Source organism: Orcinus orca, chromosome 18 (genome assembly GCF_937001465.1).
Source record: "Orcinus orca chromosome 18, mOrcOrc1.1, whole genome shotgun sequence".
Taxonomy (NCBI): domain Eukaryota; kingdom Metazoa; phylum Chordata; class Mammalia; order Artiodactyla; family Delphinidae; genus Orcinus; species Orcinus orca.
In genome coordinates, this window is record NC_064576.1 from 64,865,043 (window position 1) to 64,890,350 (window position 25,308).

A 25,308-nucleotide genomic window follows, 5' to 3' on the forward strand; every position below is an offset into this window, starting at 1 on the left:
GGGAAGACCTTTGTCCAATGTTCCCATTTCTTCTTTAATTCTATAAGAAAATCTAAAGGCTCCACTATAGGCAAAACAACAACAACAATACTCAGAAACTATAGTACTTGGGAGATAGTTTCATTGAAATAAAATACCTCTTCAAGACTGATGTTTAAGAGCTTTTCTTTTTTAAAGTAATGAGAACATGAATTCAATTATAAGACATTCAGGTGTCAAATTTTCTCTCCAAGTTAGGCCTAGGCTATGGATTAGATGAAACAAACTACAACCCTTTTCATAATTCTGTTAATAATGCATTGTTCGAAAGGGGGGCTTTTAAAAAATCTCAAGTGAGTGAAGACTTTGATCCTAACACTGTTATTCTACAGGTACCTCTAAAAATAACAAAACACACTACAAATATACATGTAAACACTTGCTTCTTAAGGCACAGAAGTATTAGGAAGATAAAAACCTCAGCCAAAAGGTTATTTTCTTTCAGTAAACATCTAACAATTAACTAGATTTTCTTCTCATCGTTAAACATGCATCGAATTTATTTCAGTTTATCTACATAATCATTCCATGTTTTATTTTTTTTTTAATTCTAAATTCATTAACATTCCTGGTAGTCACACCCTGGCTACCTTTGGGAAATTTCTGAAATTGATTTCTAAATTATCTCCCACAAGATATTATTATGTATTTATTGTAGAGAAAAAAATCCGGGTACTTGAGACAAGTGATTTAGATGTGGGGTGGAGAGAGCAGGGAAGGGCACCTTGAGAAAGAGCAAAATTTGAAATAAGTAAATAATTTCCTTAATTTGTCTAATTCTACCTCGTTTACTTTTCCTAATAGTGAAATTTAATAAGTTTTAGAAATAGTTTTTTTTCTCCTAGGGACCATTTAGTCAATTTAGTTGGCAATAGCCTTCCCAAGCCATATGTGCTAAGTGGACTTAATTCAGTGCATTGAAAATCCATCAAAATAGAGTTCATCTCATCCCTTCAAGATAAAACAAAAACAAAGAAAAAGACAGTACAGTCCTCACTTTAGTCACTGCTTTTAGTTTCTCTACTGTAAGAGCAGCCTTGGTAGCTCTATAATGGAGGTTTCTCCATTTTTACTCACTTATCTAATCTCCATAAATAACTCCTATGAACCAAACTCCAGCCTCAACTTGTTGTAATGAGTCCTGTGTGATTAAATACCAACAATTTTCCTAGTCAACATTTGGGTTCTTATTGGAACGTGATGATTTCTTTTAAAATGTAACCTTAAAAATTTATCTTCACTTTTTATAATAAACTCATAGCTACTCTATATTTACAAATGACTATAAAAAGTAATCATGGTGACGTCAAGTCAGTGACAGATAGAGCAACAGCCTGTAATGAAATAGCAGAATTTTATGGCTCAATATTTAGGAAATAATATTCCAATATTTTGAGCTGTTGGACTTGGTCCATAGAATTTAAATTAAATCATTTGCTTATTTTCCTTCTTTTTAAAAAAAAAATCTCTAAAATCAGGTTATATTTTCTCATCAGAGGAGTCGTTTGAAGTAACATTTTCAATCCTGTAAAGAATATCCTTTCCATATTCCTTTCATCCGCTTTACTTTCCATGAAAATAAACCAGTCTAAGATTGCATGCATTTCTACCCTCAGAAAGCCTTCACACAAAAGTTTCCTGCTGGTCTGGCATGACACTGGCACTCTGAAGTTTTCCTGTCCCTGCAAGCCCTAGGATATAGTCAGGCTTTCAGCCAAGAATCAGGAGGTTGGAGTGTAGGGCTATTTGCCAGCATCTAAAACAGAGAAGCAGTTTACTTTAACACTACACTTTGTAACATCCATGTTTATTAAAGCATTTGTTATCTAAGAGCACAACACTGCTGCAGGAAAAGAACACTCCCCCTGGGAAGCCCTGGGGTTTAACTCCATCTGGTTTCCATTCTGACAAGGGTGAGATTTTCATGAAAGCAACCCAAAGCTCTTTGTAATGAAAGTTGCACGTTCTAGAAAACAGAGCTCTAACTCCCAAGCCAGCAGATTGAATGGGCTTCTCCCTTTAGTCACTGAGTAACTCTGTGCAGGTCACCTGCCCTTCCTGTCTCAGATTCTGTCCACACACAAAGAAAACTGAGGTTACAGAAATGCTTTAGTCTCAAGGATGCAGATGCTTCAGGCAACGGTGTCGGTTATTGTGTTTGAAACAGGGCAGAGAGGAGGTTTGAAATGAGAAAATAATTTCTTCCTTCTACTACTAATCTTGTTAACATATCTGCAGGTTCTTAACAATGAAGTGGTTGTATATTTTGGGGGTGGACTTATTGTCTTCTTATACATCATTAAGTATACTTTCTTTTCTTGTATGGATTGTTGTAGCATGCCTTGTACATATAATTATTCTAAATCTAGATAGGTGTTTACCTCTTACATCTTTGGACTGGTGTTAGCCTAAGTCATAAAGTCTTATAAAAATTATAAAATCTACAAAGTAAATATAAATACATCTTTTTATCTTCGTTACAAAGTTTCTAACAACTATACCAGACTTAGAACAAATCCTCTAAAAAAGCAATCAAAATAATATAAATTTGAAGGTTCTATTTGAATGGTGGGTGATGATCATAATAATAATAATGTGGATATATAGAATTTAGAAAGCACATCTTTCTCTAAGATGCTAACATGCTTCATGAACTGTGTGCAGCATATAAAACAGGCTGCTCAGAGGACGGGTGTGGCTAACAGAGCAGAACTGGAAAGCCTGCTTTAAATTTAATTCACCAAAGTCGAGCTCCTCCTTTGACAATTTAGCTTGTATTTTCAAAATATGATACTCCTTCTAATAAAGGTCACTGCAGTAGGACATATGGCAAGAAGGGAGCTGTTCTCCCAGGAAAGAGAGTCCCTGTATTTTCACCTCCCCTTCATTTCCCTTCTCTTCCCTTCCCTTCCCTTGGACTCTAATTTGATGCTCTATTTACGAAGTTCTCAGTGACAGCCATATCTCAAGAAATTAGACTTGGAGTGCCTTTTTTTTTTTTTTTTTTGGGTTATGCGGGCCTCTCACTGTTGTGGCCTCTCCCATTGCGGAGCACAGGCTCCGGACGCACAGGCTCAGCAGCCATGGCTCACGGGCCTAGCCGCTCTGCGGCATGTGGGATCTTCCCAGACCGGGGCACGAACCCATGTCCCCTGCATCGGCAGGTGGACTCTCAACCACTGCGCCACCAGGGAAGCCCTGGAGTGCCCTTTGATTCTAAAGAAAGAAAAGTGAACCATACCTTGTGTAAACTGAGTCACACTGTGGTTGCCTTGGCCCAGGTTGAGGAGATATCCATGTCGAGGGGCCTCCGTCACAATAAACCTAAGAGAAAAACGTAAGCTGTCTCTGTCCTCCACTTTCAATACTTTTCTTGTGATCATGAACCCCAAGTGGCCTGTGGCCAGAGGGCGAAGTGTAGAAGCCCCTTTGTTCACTGCAATTTGGGGGACACTATTGTCAACAGCTAAGATCTGGATCTTCATCACTTGGGGTCTTCTTGTTTCAAATACTGTATCAGGGAAAACATAGAACTCTGTGTGGGAACCATCAGTCACCATGAAGGAGAAGCTGTCTTCCCTTGACTCGCTGCCATCATGTCTGTAGCTGATTAAGTTTTCATTCAAGTCTTGCTTGGTAAAAATCATGGCGGGTCTGGTATTGTTGAATAGGAGTTGACCATGAACAGGCACCTGGGTGATAGTGAATTTCAAGAGTTTGTCTGGAGTATCTCTATCTTCCACAGTGAGTTCAAAGGGAGTAATCAGCTTGTTTTCTCCTTCGCTGACAACCAGGTTATGGATGGTGACCACTGGCTTTTTGTTGTCCACATCACTGATGGAGATACGGAATGTCCGGAAGACGGGGTTACGTCCGTCAGTGACTTGAAACTCAAAGCTGTCCATCTTCACCTCATCATCAGCTGTGTGGATGTAGTAGATTTTGTTGCCAGCCAGTTGGAGCTGAGTGAAAGATGTGATGGATACTCCAGGTTGGTCTGTGCATTCTAAGTGACCTCTCATGGGAGCCCTGGTGATGGTAAAAACTAAGTTTTCATCAGGACTGTTCAAGTCACTAGTGCTTAGTAGGTCTGTTGTGAGGGTGACCTTACCACCTTCTTTCAAAGACACTCCCTTACTTATCACATCAGGGAAGACAATGTCAAGGCTCCCAACAGACACATAAAAGTAACGATCTATAAGGGCATTTATTCCATCAGTCACATCAAATTTAATTAGATCCCGAATGCCCTCTTGCCCAAAATGGACGTACTGAATTAAGTTCCTGTCCACTTCAGCCTGGGTAAAATTCATGCCCAGTGTGATATTTTCAAAGACACCTATAGGTTTTTGTCTCTGTAATAAGCCATGTCCTGGCCCATAACGAATAATATAAACCAAGGATTCGTCTTCAGAATCTAAATCAGTTGCCATTAATATTTTGTTGTTGATAATTTTGGTTTCCCCAATTTCTATTTCCAGTCCATTATTGATGGCCATTCTGGGGGTCTCATCATCAACAGGGATAATCATAATGATGACCATCTTTTCCACAGAGTGCTTACCATCCGTTAGTTTAATCATGAAACTGTCTTCCTGAGTCTCTGAGTCATCGTGCTCATAAATAATGCTGGAACTCTCTATGATCTGGTCCAAGGTGAAGCTTTCAACCAAAACCGTGCCATTTATCAGCTGGTTCATGATGTGACCGTGGGTAGGAAACTCGGTAACAGTGAAAGTTAAATCATCTGGGGGAACATCCGCATCAGCAGCATTGAGGATGGGCGTATCGACCACCAGACTCATGCCTTCCATCACCATAAATTCTCTCACAAATATTTCTGGCTGTTCATCATTGGTGGGAATGATTATGATGGGGAAAAAATGTCTCTCTGAAAAGTTAATGCCATCAGAACAACGAAATATGAATCTGTCTTCCACCGGTTCTACTCCTTTATGGACACTCTGGACGTAGTTTATATGCCCCTGCCTGAGATCTTTCAGAGTGAAAGCGCTTATGGCAATTCCTGCTCTTGATTTTTCAGAGCCTGGGGCTGGAGAGATGTTCTCCACGTAACCTGAGGTAGGCTGAATAACTATGGTGCACAAGATGTCATCAGTGAGGGAATCAGTATCTTCAGCACTTATGTGCATTGAGGTTATAACACTTTTATCACCTTCCATCACTATAAACCGTTCACCTACAGAAATTTCTGGGGCCTGGCTGTCAACAGGGAGGATGGTCACCCACACGGTAACTCCTTGGATAGTATTACCACCTATTCTCCATTCTTGAGACATATCTGACAGACTCAGGTTGAAAGAGTCCTCCTTGGGCAATAGACCTATCTCCCCGCTAGTGTGGGCGTAAACGACTGAGCCCTCCAAAATGTCCCTTTGGGTAAACTGCTCTGCTGGAACTCCATTGACCAGGATTTCTCCACATAAGGGTGGATCTTCCAAGAGGAAAGTCAACATCAAATCATCAGTGTCTTCATCGGTCCCCTTGATAACACTGGCAGTGATTTCAGTAGCCCCATTTTCTAGAACATCTAGATAGGACCCCAGCGTGCCTGCAGGAAGGCTCAGCATGGGCACCTCATCATCCACTGGCCGGACGTTCACTCTGAGAGTGATGGGCACCACATGGTGTCTGTCGCTGACCTCCAAGGAGCAACTATCAGTCAGAGATTCATCCCCATTATGGGCATAGGAAATCCGACCCTGTTTTATGTCCTCTAAGTGGAAAATCCCATCTACACTCAGTGTCTGTCCAGACATCCTCATGTGGCCATGTTTGGGTGCCTGTGTGAGAGTGAAAGTGATGTGGGCCACATCAGTGTCTATATCATTCACACTCAACTCAGTCTCACTCAGGATGTGGTGGCCCTTTTCCTGAATAGTGAAGCCAGCGTTGAGGATCTCAGGTGGCTGGTTGTCCACTGGCTGCAAGTAAAGGGTGAAAGTGCCTGGAGCCACATTCCCGGCTCGGTCCTCCACCTGGAATTGGAACTGGGCCACTCGGGCAGCCACTCCCAGTTCTTGATCTGGAGGTCTGTAAGCAATTTTATGGTGGTTGACCTGGGCTTGTGTAAAATGGGCCACCACGGCTGAAGGGTTGTCCGTCAGGACCAAGGTTCCCAGTGGGGCTGGTGAGTGGTTTGTATCTGTGTCCATTGGGGGCTGTGTCACCGTGTAGCGTAGTTCTCGGTCGTCTGTGTCCAGGTCAGTGTAGTGCAGCCACTTCTTCCTCAGCGGTGTGAGCTGGGATTCCTGTACCACCATCCGAAGGGGACAGCCGCCGCCCAGCTCTGGAGGGAGGCGATCCACGGGATGAATGCGTATCACAAACCTCTGTAGCCCAGACCTGTTAGGGGGGTCATGGTTATCCTGGACTCGAAATGTGAACTGGTCCATGACTGGCCCAGGACTGTGAGGCCCAGTGTGTCTGTAGAAGAGCCTCCCCTCCGTTATGTCTCGCTGCTGCCACTCTGTCACCGTCTTCTCATAGAACACTCCCTGTTTTCTCCAAGGGCCCCTGATCAGCATCTCTTCCTCCTGGGGAGGATGGGTTTGACGGAGAAGCAGATGCCCCGTAGTTGAGGAGGGCGACTCTAGCACAAAAAGCAGCAGACAGTCATCTGAGTCCATGTCAGCTGCGCTTAGAGCTTGGGGCAGGATGGGCACGGTTTCACCCTCTGCCAGTGTCAGCCCCGTGTTGGCATTGAGGACTGGCGGCTGGTCATCCACAGGCACTAAGGTGACAGGGAACAGGAACTGCACCTGGTGTCTACGCCCTCCGTCCACCATTCGAAGCACGAGGTTGTCACTTAGGGAGCCATCTTTGTCATCGTGGTGGTAGACCACTTGGCCGGCTGCCAGCTCAGCTACCGTAAATGTCTTAGGGGCAGAGTTGCCACTTGAGGCACCCAGAAGGGCAAGGCGACCATGCCGGAGGCCAGCCACCACCTCCAGCTGTACTGCCTCTAGGTCATCCTCATCACTGATGACCAGGTTCTGTGGTCCACTGCCTGCAGGGCCGGTGAGGGGCCGAGACTGGCCCTCATAGAGAATGAGCCCAGTGTTCCGTGTGACCACTGGAGCCAGTGTGTTCATGGGCTTCACCACCACCATGAAGGCAAAAGGCTCTGAAGCTGCTCCTTCTGGGTCCACTACCTCCAGCTCCAGTTCAAAGAGACGCTCCTGGTCGGAGTCCTCAGAGGGGGGCTGATAGGCAATCTTCAGGAGGTGCAAATCCCTCTGAGTGAAGGAGGAGAGGGGCAGGCTGCGATCATCAGTGCTCACCAGGTAGCCCTGGCCAGGCTGGAAAGGAGAGGTGAGATTGAAGATCAACAAGTCCGGGGTAGACTCAGCATCCTCAGCGGCCAACATGTCTGGCGTCAGGGCAGTCAGTACAAACTGGTCCACCTCCATCATCATCATGGCCACAAAGCTGGGCTTGGGTGCGGTGTTCTCAGCCCCTCCTCGGATTCTCACCAATACTTGGAAGTGCTCGCGTTTCAAAGCAGGGCTGCCCACAGGAGACCCTCGTGAGCGCAGCTCCACCACCATGGGCACCCAGTCCCTGTTTGGAGAACGACTGGGGGCCGTGTGGCGGTAGCGCACGCCTAGCTCCTGGAAAGCTTTGCAGTCCATCAGGAGCGGCTCCTGGGTGCCCGCCTCGCTGGCACGTCCCGGGACAGACGGGTAGTGAAGGAGTTCCCCATAGCGAGGCAGCGCGCCCAAGCCCGAAAGGATGCCCACGCGACACTCTTCAGCCTCGGGCTGGTAGGCGAATTCCAAGGTCCGAGCGTCCAGGGCATTGCTGGTGCCCAGCAGCTCCTCCACGACCAGGGGCAAGTTCCGAGTTACAACCTCCAGTTGGGTGAAGACTACCTCCACCTCCAGCACCAAGGGTAGCACTGCCGCCCCTCCCGGCGCGTCGTAGCGGAGCTGCAGCCGGACCCGATCCCGCGACGGGCTGCGCGCGCCCAGGTGCGAGTAGCGCACCTCGCCAGCGCCGAAGTTGCACGGGAAGCGCTTGGGACTCAGACGGCCGGGCCGCTGGGCCAGCGCATCGTTGTCTAGCACGGTCACTACGCAGCGATCCCCCGGCTGCACCTGCAGCACCAGGTCCTGCAACGGATCCAGCCAGACCTCACGGCCGAAGGGCACCCGGAGCCCGCGGTTCGCCGGCACTATGGCCTCTTCGGAGGGGACTCCTGCAACGCCCGCGAGATCCGGGGACAGCAACGCCCGGCCGGGGTCAGGGGGCTGTGCCCGGACGCGGCTTACCAGTGACAGGAGAAGCAAAAACAGCAGCACCAGCCGGGGCGGCGGCGGAGGCAACAGCTGAGAGGTGGTGGGGTTAGCTGCGTGGCGCGCACGGGCAGTGATCCCGGGGGTCCGGGCTGCGTGCATGGTCCGGATGTTAGGGCTCGGACGGGTCGCCCTGAGAGCGCAGTCAGTCCCAGTCCGGGGCAGGTGGTAAGAGAGCCCTCCGGAAAGTGCCAGGAACTCCGCACGGCGCCCGGGGGTTCCTGCTGTAGCCGAGGCTGGACCAGAAGGATGGGGAAGAGGCTCGGCACGGTCCCCGGAGCTGCCGGGGAGGCTAAACCGTCCCGGCCGGTCCAGCTCCGCGGCTCGCGGCTCAGTCGAGCGGAGAACTGAGTCCCTGCACTCCTCCCTCCCAGGGCCCGGGACCCTGAGCTTTGAGGGAAATCCCTCCCCTCGCACCCCCTTACTCCAGTCCTCCCAGGAGGCCAATCGTCGGTCCCGGGAGGAGGCCCCGAGACGAGGGTTGGGTAGCGACTTCTGCCAATCAGCTCCTAGGGGCGGAGGCCGGGAAACCGCGCGGAGGGGAGGAGATAGAACGCGCGACGCGTTGTCCTGGAAGTGAGGGCGCTAGCTCCGCACTGCGCTGCTGGGGTTGCGGCTCTCCAGCCCCAGAGCCGGAACACGCCGCCGAGCTAGATTCAACTTTTCCAGCTGCCTGCGATCCAGCAATACCCCCGTTTTAGCTCCCATCCCCCCAATTCAATGGGATCCCGCGCAGGGAATGCTTATGTCTCACTGTAACTTGCAAACAAACCCGAGAGGAAAGTTAGACGCAACGTGGCTTGAGTGTGAATCAAAACCCAGAGCAGTTTAGGGAGAAACTCTGGGGCCTTTGCGCATAAGAAGGAAAGCTGGAATTAAAAGCCCGTCTAGAGCAGTTTGCGCCTCCCCTCGCCCCCGCCCCTCGCTGTCTCCTCGTAAATTACAATGACTACAGTTCTCGGATTGGACAGATTTTAACAAGCCCCTCCTTTGCGACCAAATTTCAGAGGAAAAGGAAAAAGGGGCGCTTGGAATGCGTGAGAAATGCCCTCAGAGCGGAATCGAGAGAGTCGCAGCAGAGGATACGTTCCAGGGTATGTAGCCCCCTGGCTCTTCCAAAGCCGCCGCTGTGGAGGTAGTGGTCACTAGAGACGTTCCTGTTCTCTTCGCAGTAATTAGACCAAGTACTAACTAGACCCGCGTGTCAGAATCACATTTCTTGACCTGCCAGGAGAATTGATAAATATCCTGAGGGCGAACTAAAACCGGCTAGCTACCCTCAGTCAGCAGGTTTCCAAGTCAGACTCGAGCTCTGCCTGCCCCCTTGTGTTTGTTGGGTTTCAGAAGTGTGTAGATTCCCTTTCCGAAAGGTTTTCTAACTGCTTCCCCCCACCCCCAAACCCTCACCATGAATACTCTACCATTTTAGATTAGTTCTTTAAGCAGTCTTGGTTATCCTGAGCAAAATGTTTTATTTTGGGTCATGTTCTTTTCTCTCCGATAATACAAATCAGATAATTAATTGGAATATAAAATCGAAATAATGGTCATCCTGCCCTTTTCCTGCTTAAAGGTATTTTAGATTTGGGGGGAAAAAAAGGAGTGTAAGACAGTGTTATTCCCTTTTACATTTCAGTCTAAATTGAAGATATAAGAGGCATACGCGGGTACATTGCAGTGAGAAGCATTTATCCCTTTAAACCTTTTGTGTCTTTCTCCTGAGCTCCCCCAGTTTAGGGTTTTGATCCCTGCCTGAAGCATTGAGAGCTATTTTCAAGGCCACAGCATCACCTCTGTGCATAAGTAGTGCTGAGTGATAATCAGAGACGGCTCCAGGAAGCCCGCTGGGCAGTGTCTGACCCTGGGAGTCGAGAGGGAGAGAGAGACTAATTTTAAGTGAGCCACTTATCCAAACAAATAACATTTAGTTAATTGAATATATTTCAGCTTATTCTATACATATTGTACTTTTAGGGAACTTTGAACTCCCGCTTACAATTGATACATACATTTCACAATTTAGTACAAAACGAATATCCAGGAACACAGAAGGGATGTGACCAATCTTTTAAATGTATGAGAAAATCCCCAACCAACTCTTCATCAATTTCCAATCTGCTTTGGGTATTATTGTTGTCTAATTTAGTATGCTTATTTACTATTACATACAGAATTCAAATTGTAGTGACAAGGAAAACATCTATTATGTCCTATTCACAAATAAAACAAGTGGGAAGATGCCAAGTGAAATAGGACATCAATTTCAGAATATGGTTCTTTATATATTGTATTTCAAATTCTGGTTATGTGTCTTGATTGAAAAACGTCAGCTGGAAGCCAAGTCATCCTTATTCAGGCATTGTGACTCTGGGTATGTTCTGACCAGAATGAGACCATCATCCTGACCCCTGATGCTTCCCAATGGCTCCAGGCATTTCCTTTCTTCCTTTTAAAGTCCAACTCTGTTTGACTTGCAAGCAATGATAAGATCAGCATCTGAGGTATGGCAGTATGCCCGAAGGGCAGAGTTCAATATTGTGTTTCATGGGAAGAAGAATAGAGGTCCACATGTATTTTCAAGTAGCCTAAGGAAATCAGTAAATTATAATCTTTTTTGACTTTTTAATTTAGCCTGCCTTGACTGAAGTGATGGAATGATTCTTAGGAATTATTATTATTTTTTGGTAAATGTCTTAGTTATTTGGGTTTTTAAAATTACATCGAAGGTAACACATACTGTCATTTGCTTAAATATATTTTGCATTGATGATCATTGATATAATAGTGAAATATTAAATTCTCATCTGAAAGCAAATATTATTGGTGGTAATGATCTCGCATTAAGATAAATGGCTCAGTGTTAAAATATTTCTATACTTAAATTAGCAAGGATATTTTATGGCCAACATTCACAATATTACAAGAGATAAAATAAGTTGACAAGCTTGTAATTTTTTAAAATCTGAGCTTAATTCTTCCGTTCTTACCTTTTTAAGCTTTTAGACAATTGCTGTATATATTCTGGGGAAAATATCCTCTATAATAAATTCTTAAATTTGTTTACTCTATGAAAAACACACCAGAATGTCTCCTCAAATCAACTTAAAGCTAAATTTATTGATCGTTAAAACTCAAATGACTTCTGACCTAAGGTTAAGCACCAGAGGATTTGTGCCCTAAAATAAAAGAGGTAATGTGATGAATTTAAGATGCAGGCAAGATATTCATGTAGAAACTGGACAATGGGTTTGGTACTCTAAAGTAAGACTGGAGCTAAAGATACACCTGGTTACATTTTGATGGTTACAGTGCCACTTCAGGGTTTATTTCACATGTTATGTTCCTCTACTGGCTCAGAAGACTCCAATAGAGATTGCCTCATAGGCGCCTTAAAAATACTTACAGATGAGTGATTAAAGCTTTATGTCAAAAATCTGTAATCGTTCTCAATAGAATTTTATTCTTGGATAGCTTCAAAACCATGGCTTCCTATAAATCCAAACTTAACTGATTTCAGAGCAGTGCTGAAGGGGTAAACAGCCCTGCGCTGATTGACCAAGAGCTGGGTTCCAGCCTTGGCTCTGACACCCACTGTGTGACTTGCAGCAGTTCCCTTTGTTTTGCAACCACAGTCTCCTCAACTATAAAACAAGGGACTCAGTCTTTGTGGACAAATTCCCCTTTGGTTACCCTTTGGGTTTTGGTATTTGGTGCCATAAGACCAAATTTGTGGATGACCCGCCATTTTCCTTCCTTACGTCCTGTGCTCAGAAGCAATAGTTTTCATTCTTGCCAGAAAGACTGACTCTGTTAATAAAAAATAAGTCACTACTACTAGGTTAGAAAACTTAGACCTCATAGCTTGTGTGCTTTGCCAATGAATCGATTGTTCCTTTTTCGATTGCATGACAATGTTTGTATTCATTGACATGGGCAGTTTACATACAACATCATTAAGTGGCTATAGTTTTTAATCAACAAGACAATCAAAATTAAAATCTGGCAATACAAAACTAAATTAAAATTCATTATGAGGATAGGTAAATTTTCAAGATGGATCTATCATAAGGTGATACAAATAGTGTCATAAATACCCAGATTTTCCAGATGAAGCTATGTTCAGATGGGGGTCTACTATGTGGAAAAAGAAAGAACACTGGACTAGAAGTCAGAAAACCCTGCTTTGAAGTTGGCTTTTCCACTTACTTGCTTGGAGCTGTGGACAAGTCACTGTCTCCGTTTCTAAAAATGTGATTGGAGAGGAGAGAAGGAAGGTGAAAATACCACCTTGACTTTCCTCATGAAGCTATAGGAAAGATGAAATAACAAAATGTATATGTATTTATGTATATGCATATATGCAAAGTTGAAATAAAGAAAAACGATCACTGTTTTCAAATACCTTTCTATATCTAAAAATATATAGGTATAGATAGATAGAGATATATTCCAAATTTTTATGAAGTAAAGATAGCAAACTCTTAGTTTCTCTTTGGTTCTCATCTCATTTTCTGAAGTTATTTCTTAGTATCTTATTAGTGAAAGTGAAACATTTGATTGTGATTATAACAAATAATATATCCTAATTATATCTATTAATTGTTCTATCAGTTTTCCTCTCTTGCTTGGATTTCCAATCTTCCTAGTTGTTTCATCTTTGCTTAAAATCTTGCTTAATTTTTCCTATTTTGTAGAAAACAATCTCCCTCAGTAGCAATACCCCCTCAAACTATGCACACATCTCGCTCTTCCTGAATCTTTTGAATCTTCTGAATCTACTATTTCAACTTCCTTACCAAACAGATTTATAAACCTTCTATCAGGTGACGTTCGCCCTGCAAGTTTTCTTGACCACGACTTCCCTCATTCTCTGGAGTCATTAAGCTGGAGAGAATCTATCTCCACAATGTCATTCACAACTGTCCTCTCTTCCCAGTCCTGTCTGGCATCATCCTAGTTCAGTTCAACATTATTCTTCTTTTAACTTTCTTCAAATTCCAGTCTCCTTACTGTTGTATCTGTCATTCTATGCATCTCTCCAGAAAAAAAGTTCATCTTTGATCACAGCATTTTGCTATAATCTCTTCTGGCTTCCCATTGTCTGTCAAGTAAAACACACTGTCTTCATCTTTATATTTTATGCTAAACTATACATTGTCCGGGGATTGAACGTGCTGTCATCCTTCTAGATCTTTGCTCATCTCACCTTCTTAACCTTCACTTTTTAGCCCACCATGCTCCTTCTACCTGCAATGTTCTCCTTCTCTGCCCACGGGAGTCCATCAGAAATTTAAGAACTACAAGAACCTTATAGACCATTTATAATACCATAACTTCCTCCTTTCGTAGGTGAGGAAACTGAACCAAGGAGGTTGAGATCTGGGTGTAGAGCTGGAGAGGAAAAGAGAGTCCTAGCTCCAACTGCAAAGCCAGTGTCTGTATCCTCTTTTAAGCTCCAATTCAACCTTTAAAGCTGATGTCAAATATTCACTCTCCCATGGAATCTTTGCTCATCTACTCAACTTAGTACACGCTACATGTGTTTGACTCTTTCTCCATCCTCTTCCCCCTGCACCATAGGCCTTTGCTTGCGTTTCTCACCTGAAACCAATTTTACTGTATGTTGTGGTATTGTCATTGTCTTCTTGTGCCCATCACTATTTTGAAAGCATCTTGAGCACACAGCCTGATGAATACTTGCTCATCCTTTACCTCCATAAAGACATTAATAAACACCTATTACATGAAATTAGATCACATTTTATTCTTTTCCAAGCCAGATTGAAACAACTTGAAACAACTCAGCCAGATTTCACAACACCTTTGGGAGGTAGCCAGGTATATTATTCAGTTTTCTTAGTAGCAAGCAGAAGAGAATTAAGCAAAAAAGAAATGAAAAGATATTGGATTGCTCTCATAATTTCTGGGAGGGCAATAGCAGAAGGCTCAGAAAAGTGAACATGAACCGAAAAGCCTAGGCAACCAGAAGCAAAGTCCTGCTTGGCAAAGGTCTTGTGGGGATGCCACTGCAGCCACCGCTGGACAGTGGACCCTGCAGGCGACTCCTCCACTACGGCCAACACTGGGTGTGAGGCAGCAGCTCGGTAAACATCACCTCTGCCGCTCTTGAACTCGAGGTCACGGCAGCCACGGACCAAATGAATTCTCTCTCTCTCTGTCACTGTAAATTCAAACATCCAGGCAGGCATGGATTTTTCCAGCTTAAGTCTCGGGCCCACATTCTACCTGCCAAGGGCACGGGGAAAGTGTGTGTCTGCGCTTTTTGGCCTCCTGGTGTTGAGTAACTCTCCTTACCACTAAGATTCACACTGTGGGAATTTCTCACTTAGAAGAAAGGAGCTCCAATTCCAGGGAGCGAAACAACCACTGCACATTGTAGCAGGTTAAGTATCAATACTACCATTTTGTAACAGAAAATTGAGACATAGCTGGGTTCAGTGAGGTTTTTTTTTCAAGTTCACGCAATTAATGACATCAGAATTAAATAAATTTGATGAAATGAAAAATAAATTACATGAATTACAATTCAAGTCATCTGACTACTGCTAGTTTGTTCTTTCTTTTACATTCTGAAATATGCCATTAAAAAACATTTTTAAGCACATTTGGCAAAACCTGCATATGGTTTTCTTATTCAGTGAAAGGCTTACTGGGCACCGCAGAGAGGGGAAAGTGGTCCATAACAGCATTATCTTTTGACGGGCTTTCCTAATGGGGATAACTGGATTACATATTGGAAACGTACTCAATGCACACAGTTGTGAAAATCCTTCTTGTTGAGAAAAGTAACTGATGGAGGAGGGAGAAGAGAGGAGAGGCCAGGTCACTGCGCTTTGCAGGGACCTGAGCTGAGCCAGCAATAAGAACTCAGTGTGGCCTGAGGTTCAGCATAAAAGCCTTGACGCCCTTAAAAAGTTTTCCCCAATATTTGGCTGTGTCATGTTAAGATCTTTTTTTAAAGCCAATGATCCTAGGGCATGAATAGCTGTGGATTTTCCACCCATAAGTTTTCAAACAAAACTCAGAACGAAGTTGAATTTAAGCACAGTTGAAACAAGAGGCCACCACTCAGGGGAACCCAGAAGAACTAAACAAAGAACAAATAAGGGAAAAACTCTTCTCTTCCTGGGATTTAAATTAAAAACAAAATCTTATGGGATGACTTCTGTAGGTTTCTTATAGCAATTCTATTTTCGACTCCTATTAGTAGGTTTCCAACGAAGTACTCACTGTGTCCTAGAAATATACCATGTGGAGTTTTACAAAAGCTTCTTTGAAATAGAGTGCTTTCTCCCGTCTACTCACACGAATTAAGTTCTGTGAGACAGAGGAATCTAAGGGATACATTTAAATAAACTTAAAAAATCTAACTTTAATATGAAATGAATTGTGCACACATTCCTAGAGGGGGAAAAAACGTTTATTTTGATAGCTTCAAAACAGAATTATAAGGTTATAACAGAGAACAATTACAGATTTATTTTCAGAAATTATTTTTTAAGATGAATTAGTCCTCGAGAATGATTTCATTGGTAGGTCACTGACATATTTCAAAACATATTCTCTTTCCTTTTTTATTTATGAATCAATCTCTAGACCCCATTTTCCAACAATTTTCTAGCCCCGACATACAAAGATGCCAGCCTTGGTTCTGCCAGTGACCTCCTAGCATCTCAAGCAGTGTTCCCAATTTGCTCCCTCCCGCTCAGCCCTGTTATCTTTTGCCAGGTCCCCCAAACTCCGTTCCCCATCTCCTTCCTTCCTGTCCAGACTTCATTATTTAGCTTTCACCATCTAGGATAGATGGTCATTTGGTTGCAGCTACAAATCCTCCAATGACAGAAAGCTTGCTGCTCCAGGTGGCAGTTGGGTTTATCACTGAAAAGCTGTAATTATTAGAAAGTCCATCTTTCCATAAAGCTGAACACTGCCTCCTTGTCATTTCCATTTATTCTCTTTTCTGGCATGAAATGGATTCTATCTACTCCTTCTTCCACATGACAGCTCTCCAGGTATTTGAGGTCAGCAATCGTGTCCCCACCATGTTATCTTTTCTCCAGACTAAATATTGCTGATTTGCTCAACTGTTTTCTGCGACACGTTTTCCAGACCCCTTGCCATTTTGTTTGCTCTGTTTATCAGTGTCTGTTTTAAAAGGTAGCACCAAGACCTAAGCACAATAGCTTTCTTGGGATTGCAGGACTGATAAGTGGCTGAGCTGGGCTCTGAACCCAGGTAATATAGATCCGGTGACTGGGTTCTTCTATTCCAGACAATCTCGTCTGCCAACACAGTGCCTCCATTATTTGTGGTTCAAGGATATTTCAAAGTAAAATAAGCTACATTATCCTGCTAAACATAATTTGAAACAGCAGAAATAAATTAGCTGAAAAGTTCCCTAGCTTCATTTTTTTTTTTTTTTTTTTTTGCGGTACGCGGGCCTCTCACCGTTGTGGCCTCTCCCGTTGCGGAGCACAGGCTCCGGACGCGCAGGCTCAGCGGCCATGGCTCACGGGCCCAGCCGGTCCGCGGCATGTGGGATCTTCCCGGACTGGGGCACGAACCCGTGTCCCCTGCATCGGCAGGCGGACTCTCAACCACTGCGCCACCAGGGAAGCCCCCTAGCTCCATTTTAACCTCTTAAATTCTCAGAGAAACAAAGCCCTAACCCTAACCCAACAGCAACAGAAATTAAAAAGGAAAAGGAAAAAATAGGAATGCTAAGTTATAGAAAATGTATACACGGTTACCACACTTTCAGAAAGGAATTAGCTTATTGTTAGTATATTAGTTAGCCCCCAGTGAGGAGATGATATTTTTATTCCTTTGAAACAGTTATTGCCATTTTAAGAATTTATCCTAGGAACTAATCCAAGGTTGAAATGAGTTCTAGACAAAGATGTTTACGGCAATATAATGGACTTTAAAAAAGTTACAAAGAAAAACTGTCTGAAAGAAAATAGATAGATAAATTAAAATTTAGCAAATTAACAGAGAAGTCACGTGAGGAGTCGCATTACACAATAGGGTTGGCAAATGCTGCCTTTTTACATATGAGCTGTTGCCATTGAGTCACAGACTATGGCTCTGTCTGTACCTATTACCTTGTCCTAAGCAAACAAAACAACACCGGAAAATCACTGTAAATCAATATGTAACAAGTGCTTGTTATTATTTATAATATTTTAAATAAGGGTCCTAGGGCCGGATGACTAGGGTGGCTGTAGGAATAAGGAGAAAAAACACTTGGAAATAAGAATGTGTTCATTGCAAGTCATCTGAAGAAATAATTTTTGCGTGCTTACTATGTCTAAGGTTAAGCAGTTGGGATTTGGATGGATAAAGGAAGGAGATTATTTCTCAATGAAAATGTCAGTTACAGAAAACAAAATGTGTCCATCTCACTTTAATGAATGGAGATATTTTAACCTAATACTAAATCGAATACATTTAAAAAGCTAACTTAATTGAAACAAATTTTCCTAATTGTTAGCTTGTCTTCTTGTAAATGTAATCATATTATTTTCCACTAATAAGAATATACAGGTTTCTCACCTTTAAGAAAGCTTACTAGAATAATTGGTGACGGGAAGAACAAGAATGGTAAAGTCTACTGAAGCAATTTCTAAATTTTCTTAAAGAGCTTTCAAATTCATATTGATGAATTTGAACTTAATGCACCTGCTGTTTTCCATAACTTACATATGATGCTTATCATTGACACTGATTTCTTGGAAGGAAAAAGTAGTTTTTACTTTTCTTTCAATTATTTTGTCTGATGTATTCTGACTTAGTGCATCAAAATCATTATATAGCATTGACAAAATAAGTAGCTATATCTTCTATGCCTATTATTCATGATTTCTGAGCTCAGAGATGGTGGTTAAAACCTGTCCTACCTTTAAAAATTGAACCACCAAATTGGATAGACCAGACCAGAATAATCAGAAGGAAATTAAGGGAAAATTAGAAGGGAATTAAGAATAATATATAATTAAATAATGAACGTTGCAAGGTAGACTAAGGACTGTAATTGTTCAGAAAAAAAATGAAGTACTTGAAGAAGAAACTAGGAAGGTTTAATGAAGGATGTAGGTTTGGGTTGGAAATTGAAGGATGCATTTGAATAACTGAATAAAGAGAGGAGAGTCTATAAATCAGGGAGGACATCAAAGGGTGTGGTTAAAACTGCACCTTAGGAAATTCCCTGGCTGTCCAGTGGTTAGGACTCTGCACTCTCACAGCCTGGGTTCAATCCCTGGTCGGAGAACTAAGATCCCACAAGCCATGCCATGCAGTCAAACCCCCGCCCCCGACCCCCCCCCAAAAAACCCCAAAACTCCCCAAAACCCTGCACCTTAGTAGTGGATAATGATGGTGAAAATAGGTTTTTTAGTGGTATAAAATGAAAGCATTGATGAGTACTCTGTGGTGATTCAGGTTAGAAAGTCACTTAAGAAAAGGAAATAGCATTAGGATTTGAAAACTAAAGTAGCAGTGGTTATTGGGGATTTTCAAGGTGATCAATAGAGTAATACTTTAGGAAGATTAATGTGGCAGCTAGTTTCCTGTATGGTAAATAAGAATAGAGTGCCTAGGACTACAGTGGATTGACTAGGGTGGAATGAGTAGGGTCGCTGCAGAAATAAGGAACAAAAGGAAAGGCTAGAACACTTGGAAGTAAAAATATGTCCATAGCAAGTAATTTGAAGACACAATTGTCGAATGCTTACTGCATGCAAAGGACTATGCTAAGAATGAATAGAAGTATAGAGAATGAAGAAGAGGGAGGAATTAAAGACAGCTTTATGGTTTCTAACTGGAAGAGTGGAGAACTGACTTCACAAGGAGCAGAAATGGAAGTGTTTGACCGCTAACGTGTGGGGAGAAAATGGACCCAAAGAAGTGGAACTCAACACAACCTAAGCAAGAGAATTTTGGCCCAATTCTTTTTCCAAAAGAGCATGCCTTTACATACATGTACATGTACACACCCACATCTACTATACTGTCTTCAAAGGATGGAAGGTTGTAATTATATACACAAGGCTGTTACATTACTTTGATCTATTCCTGGTGTAAAACTGTTATGCTCAAAGATAGTCATAATGGGCTCTGCTTATGGAGAGGTGTAATGTCTCAAACTCCAGTGAGGATTTTTCTTCCAGCTCATTGCACTATTATTTTAGACTTTGAAATAATATAATTACAATATTTTAAAATGTGTTACTTGCCACTTAAATTCTAGAAGTTATCTTCTTCTTTTAATTATGTAGCCAAAATAATATTTTTGGGCATTTTCATACTTTTTCTTCCTAATGCCTCAAGATCCCTGCATGTTGATATCTGTCTGACTGTGTATCTAAGTACAGCTTTCCAGGTTGCGAGGATGGTTTTTGTAAAAATATGCAGCTAAGCTAGATGAGTCTTAACTCAGAAAAATATATATGTTTATCTTTGGGTTCTGTGTTTTATCTAGAAACATGTTTCTTTTATAGGCATGTTGATATGGGTATATGATACAGCAGAAGATTATCTTTTTTACATTAGGCCACGATGAAATTCTGACTCTGTTTATTGCCTTTGTTCCCCAGAGAATGTAAATCACAATACTCATAATACTATTATGTTTCCAGATAGGCTGCTGTGTGTGCTTAAAAATAACACCTTAGGTGCTGATTTTGCTGTACTGTAGAACAGCTGTTAAAGGATTAATAGAAATACATACACGTATATGATAAAAACATATATAATAGAAAAAGTTTGTAAAACATTCCTAATTTTGAGATAGTACTACTGTGATGTCATCTGGGAGTTTAAGTGATTGAAATTACTGGCGTATTACAACTATAAATATCAAAATATTTCACAAGTGTTCTGGATAATCTTAGATAGGAGGAAATCAGGCTATTAAAAGAACCCATTAATGTCTCCAAATGCAAGTAGCTTCTAAAAATGGTTTCTTGGGCTTCCCTGGTGGCGCAGTGGTTGAGAGTCCGCCTGCCGATGCAGGGGACACGGGTTCGTGCCCCGGTCTGGGAAGATCCCACATGCCGCAGAGCGGCTGGGCCCGTGAGCCATGGCCGCTGGGCCTGCGCGTCTGGAGCCTGTGCTCCGCAACGGGAGAGGCCACAACAGTGAGAGGCCTGCATACCGCAAAAAAAAAAAAAGGTTCCTTTTTTTTGGAAAATGTTGCATGTCCCCAGTGCTGGTGACGTGAATAAGGAAAACAACTATTGGAACATCAAAATCCACTTGACTTCTCCAATATAATTTCTTTCTTTCCCAATATCATTGAATGACATATTAGATTTTAATAATATTAGAAAAATCTCAACAATTTTATGAGAAGAGGTGGCTCTGATTTATATGAGTTCTTAAAAAGTAGCAGTAAAAATCAGGCAATCCCAGAGAGGGATATCAAACATTCCCCTCTGCTGGGGGCATTCATCATCAACAGTCGTATATTGCATGTATTATAACGCTAATCAGCTGCAGCAAATGTCCTGAGTTCTCTGGTTGTCTCTTCATAGGACAGCTTAAATTACAGGGGGTGCCCAGGGCACACAGACTTCGTGAGACACCGAATCCATCACAGTGCAGCTCTCCCTGGGATGGAGAATGGCAATCAAAGCCCATCACAGAAGCACAGAGACTCTTAGGGTAGCAGGGTGATGTCATTCTCAAGACAATGAGAGGTAATACTTCCTTTTTTCGGTGTTGAGGTGTTCTTCCCTTATTATAGGGAATCTGTAGGACAGAAGAGCGTTGAGGCAGACTGTGGCTGGTTCATAGCAAGTACTCAGTGAAGGCTTGTTGAATGAATATTGCATAAATGTTCTAGATGTTTAAGTCATGAAGATAAAAAACAAAACCCTGTTCTAGGAAGCTCACCATTTAATTGGAGAGAAGGTATAGGTCAATCCCAAACTCAGATAACCAACAAGGACCTACTGTATAGCACAGGGAACTCTGCTCAATATTCTATAATAATCTAAATGGGAAAATAATTTGAAAAAGAATAGATGTATGTATATGTATAACTGAATCACTCTGCTGTACACCTGAAACTAACACAACATTGTAAATCCACTATAGTCCAATATAAAATAAAAATTTTTTAAAAGTTGGAGAGAATGACAAATAGTCCAACAGTGATGAAACAATGGGTATGTATTTTAATAGATCTATGCCCTGGGTAGAGAAAAAGAGTAGAGGGAAACCTCACCTCTGCTTGTGGGGAGAGCAGGCTGGGAAGTTTTCACAGCGAAGATGAAAACTCAACTGAGTCTTCAGGAAGGGATTTGTACACGTCCATCAAATAGACAAGCTGGGAGGCATCTCATCACTGAGTTTGAAGCCTCCATGACTGATTCAGGTACTTGCTGCTGGAACTATTGACACCTGTCCTGCTGAGCCACCAATTGCAGAAATACATTAGATCACATTCTCAGTTTCCACTTGAGTCTATACGACTGGTGCCTTCTTTCCATTTCTCATGTACTGAAGTTTCTGCTTAACCCTCCTCATATCCTGTCTGGCTTGATCACCTGCTCTGAGCCCTATTTTTGACAATGGATTTTGTTTTACTTGCCCGGTTCTAAGAATGAGAGAGTATGATAATTGTCACTGTCAGAAAATCCCATGGTGACAGGTGCCTCATGACTTGAGGAAACACATTACTTAGGGAGCAATGTGTTACATTGTGTTAGAAGCATTTATCTATGCATTCAAAACAATTAATAGGTGCATACTTCTGTACATGGAAAGAGCAAAATTGTTGAGATAATTTTTGCTGGAGAGTCAATGTGAATTCTTTCAGAGTCCCTTTTCCTTGCCTCACAATTTGGAATATTGTTCAAAAATATCTGATTCGTGACTCTTCTGTGTCACAGCCTCTTCTGCGTTGTGCCGCAAAAGATAAAGTTACTACTGACAAAGGATTAATTTCCCAAATTTACAAGCAGCTCGTGCAGCTCAATATCAAAGACACAAACAACCCAATCCAAAAATGGGCAGAAGACCTAAATAGACATTTCTCCAAAGAAGACATACAGATGGCCAACAAACACATGAAAGAATGCTCAACATCATTAATAATTAGAGAACTGAAAATTAAAACTACAATGAGGTATCACCTCACACCAGTCAGAATGGCCATCATCAAAAATCTACAAACAATAAACGCAAGAGGGAACCCTCTTGCACTGTTGGTGGGAATGTAAGTTGATACAGCCACTATGGAGAACAGTATGGAGGTTCCTTAAAAAACTAAAAATAGAGCTACCATACGACCCAGCAATCCCACTACTGGGCATATACCCTGAGAAAACCATAATTCAAAAAGAGTCATGTACCACAATGTTCATTGCAGCTGTATTTACAATAGCCAGGACATAGAAGCAACCTAAGTGTCCATCGACAGATGAATGGTTAAAGAAGATGTGGCACATATATACAATGGAATATTACTCGGCCATAAAAAGAAATGAAATTGAGTTATTTGTAGTGAGGCGGATGGACCTAGAGTCTATCACACAGAGTGAAGTAAGTCAGAAAGAGAAAAACAAATAATGTATGCTAACCCATATATATGGAATCTAAAAAAAAAAAAAGGTCATGAAGAACCTAGGGGCAAGACGGGAATAAAGATGCAGACCTACTAGAGAATGGACTTGAGGTTATGGGGAGGGGGAAGGGTAAGCTGGGACAAAGTGGGAGAGTGGCATGGACATATATACACTACCAAATGTAAAATAGATAGCTAGTGGGAAGCAGCCACATAGCACAGGTAGATCAGCTCAGTGCTTTGTGACCAGCTAGAGGGTTGGGATAGGGAGGGTGGGAGGGAGGGAGACGCAAGAGGGAAGAGATATGGGGATATATGTATATGTATAACTGATTCACTTTCTTATAAAGCAGAAACTAACACACTATTGTAAAGCAATTGTACTCCAATAAAAATGTTAAAAAAAAATAAAAATAAAGTCCCAGGCCCTGGTTAAAAAAAAAAAAAGATAAAGTTACTTAATTAACCTTCACGTTCACTTCTCGTGCTAACTCAGGCATTCTCAACCAAGGTGATTTTTGCCCCCAGGGGACGTATGGCAACGTTGGGAGACATTTTTGGTTTTCACAATTGGGGAAAAATGTGGTGTGGTGCTATTGGTATCTAGTGGGTACAGGCTGGAGATATTGCTAAGCATCCTACAGTGCACAAGATATCCCTTGTACAACAAAGAATTTTCTGGCCCCAATTGGCAATACTACCACCATTGAGAAGCCCTGTTTTAGCCTTGTGTACAGGATGCTGTTGGTACCTTGCCCAGATCCCCAAGGTGCATCTGTCTGCCAGCTGCTTTGCGGTCGGCTGATAACTCCTCATGCCCTCTCCCTGCTCTGAGAACTGCCCTTGGCCAAACAGGAACCACTTCACTGGACAAACTAAGACTCTATTCTACCCAGACAGCATCAGACCAAGGCCAGTGGCTCACAAGGCTAGCCCCCTTGCCTCAAGTGCGACCAATTCTGCGGACTAATTCATACTTCAGAGCTTTCCTGAGGAATCACACCAAAGCCAGGTTGTAGTTGAGATTACATTCTTGCTTGGATTTTTCCCCTGCGTGGTCCTGCTTCTGTCACTCCCAATCTCACAAGAGTTCTTCCTCAAAAAATCACTTGAACGAGAATCTCCATCTTAGGCTCTTTCCCCACGGAACCCAACCTGAGGCATGTGATTTGGATCAAATCAAATGCTAAGCTATGGGTTCTAAACTTTCAACTCTCTAAGTGGCTTGGTAAGTAATTTAATAATCTGAGTTTCTTCCGATTCCACCTGATGATGGATAAATGTCAGATTATATATTCATTGAGACACTATTGTCTCTGAATCATTTTCTCTTTCATGGGCCCCCTTCTGCTCTAGAAAACTGGAAAAGGACCCCATTAAAATTTAACCCTACCTATTTTGAGAATTTCTGCCAGTATCTCACATATAATCACAATCTCTTTATGAAGGATCTTTTCATTACCTTTGCTTTTGGAGTGCCCTCTGAGACCTCTGATGTTTTTTGCCCAGAGGACCATCTCCCAGAACCTTCCAGGTGACAATATGATTTTGCCTTTCTATCACCATCCATCTACCGATGTATCCGTCCATCCATCCATCCATTGACCCACCTACCCGTCCATCCTCACATCCTCACATATTTAATCAACAAATGCCATGTGTATATTTCCTTGCCAGGCAAGGGAAGTACAACTGCAACAAACACAGATTCAGCCTTTGCCCTAATGAGAGTGTCCAGTGCTGGATACTGATAAGAAAACAGACTATATAGATGGTCCAAGAATTATGAGATGACTACGCTATATAAAAAGCAAAAAGCACGAAGATGAGTGGATTGTTGACTGCAGTGAGGGGGAGCTACGTTGGCCGGGCACAGTCTCTCTGAGCAGAGGAGGCTGTGGATCTCACACAAGGTTTAGAAAAAGAATGCCGTTCAGAGTTTGGCAAAATTTCAAGCATGTAAATGAATTGAACATCATCTGTAGAAATATGTTTCGATGGGACTGCTGTGGGTTGTTTGACACTTAAAGGAGCGTTTAGAGGACTGAGTCTGAGTCTATTTCTGATTGGCTGATTCCTGATTGATGAGGCGTTGCTACTGATTGGCTGGCTTACAAAAATATGTTTCCTGAGGCAAATTGTCACGGAAGAAACCGATTTTAAAGTTCTGGTGGCTACTTATTACCATGGCTATAAAACGATTAGTCTTTTCCTAGGAATATAGAATTTTAAAAAAAATTCTCAAATGAAACTCACCCCAAGATGGGATCTATAAGGCATCCTATGGAATCACCTATGGGATTTGTAGGGGTTCAGGAAAACTTTCCAGAGGAGGTGACTTAGAACTCAGAACTGAAGGAG

General features: G+C 42.5%; 1 protein-coding gene across 3 annotated transcripts in view; it reads right to left on the reverse strand.

Moving 5' to 3' along the window:
• FREM2 (FRAS1 related extracellular matrix 2) overlaps window positions 1–8,758 on the reverse strand; it is a 161,651-nt gene extending 152,893 nt beyond the window's left edge. Inside the window, exon 1 of one of the 3 annotated variants that reach the window (XR_007473229.1) lies at window positions 3,281–8,756. Coding sequence is in view for 1 of the 3 variants with exons in the window: in XM_004282243.3 (XP_004282291.2) it covers window positions 3,281–8,459 (5,179 nt within the window). In the remaining 2 variants the exon portion in view is untranslated. Of the gene's footprint in view, window positions 1–3,280 lie in introns of all 3 variants that reach the window. The other 2 variants (XR_004478336.2, XM_004282243.3) reach the window with 2 other exon arrangements.
• Window positions 8,759–25,308: the final 16,550 nt, after the last annotated feature.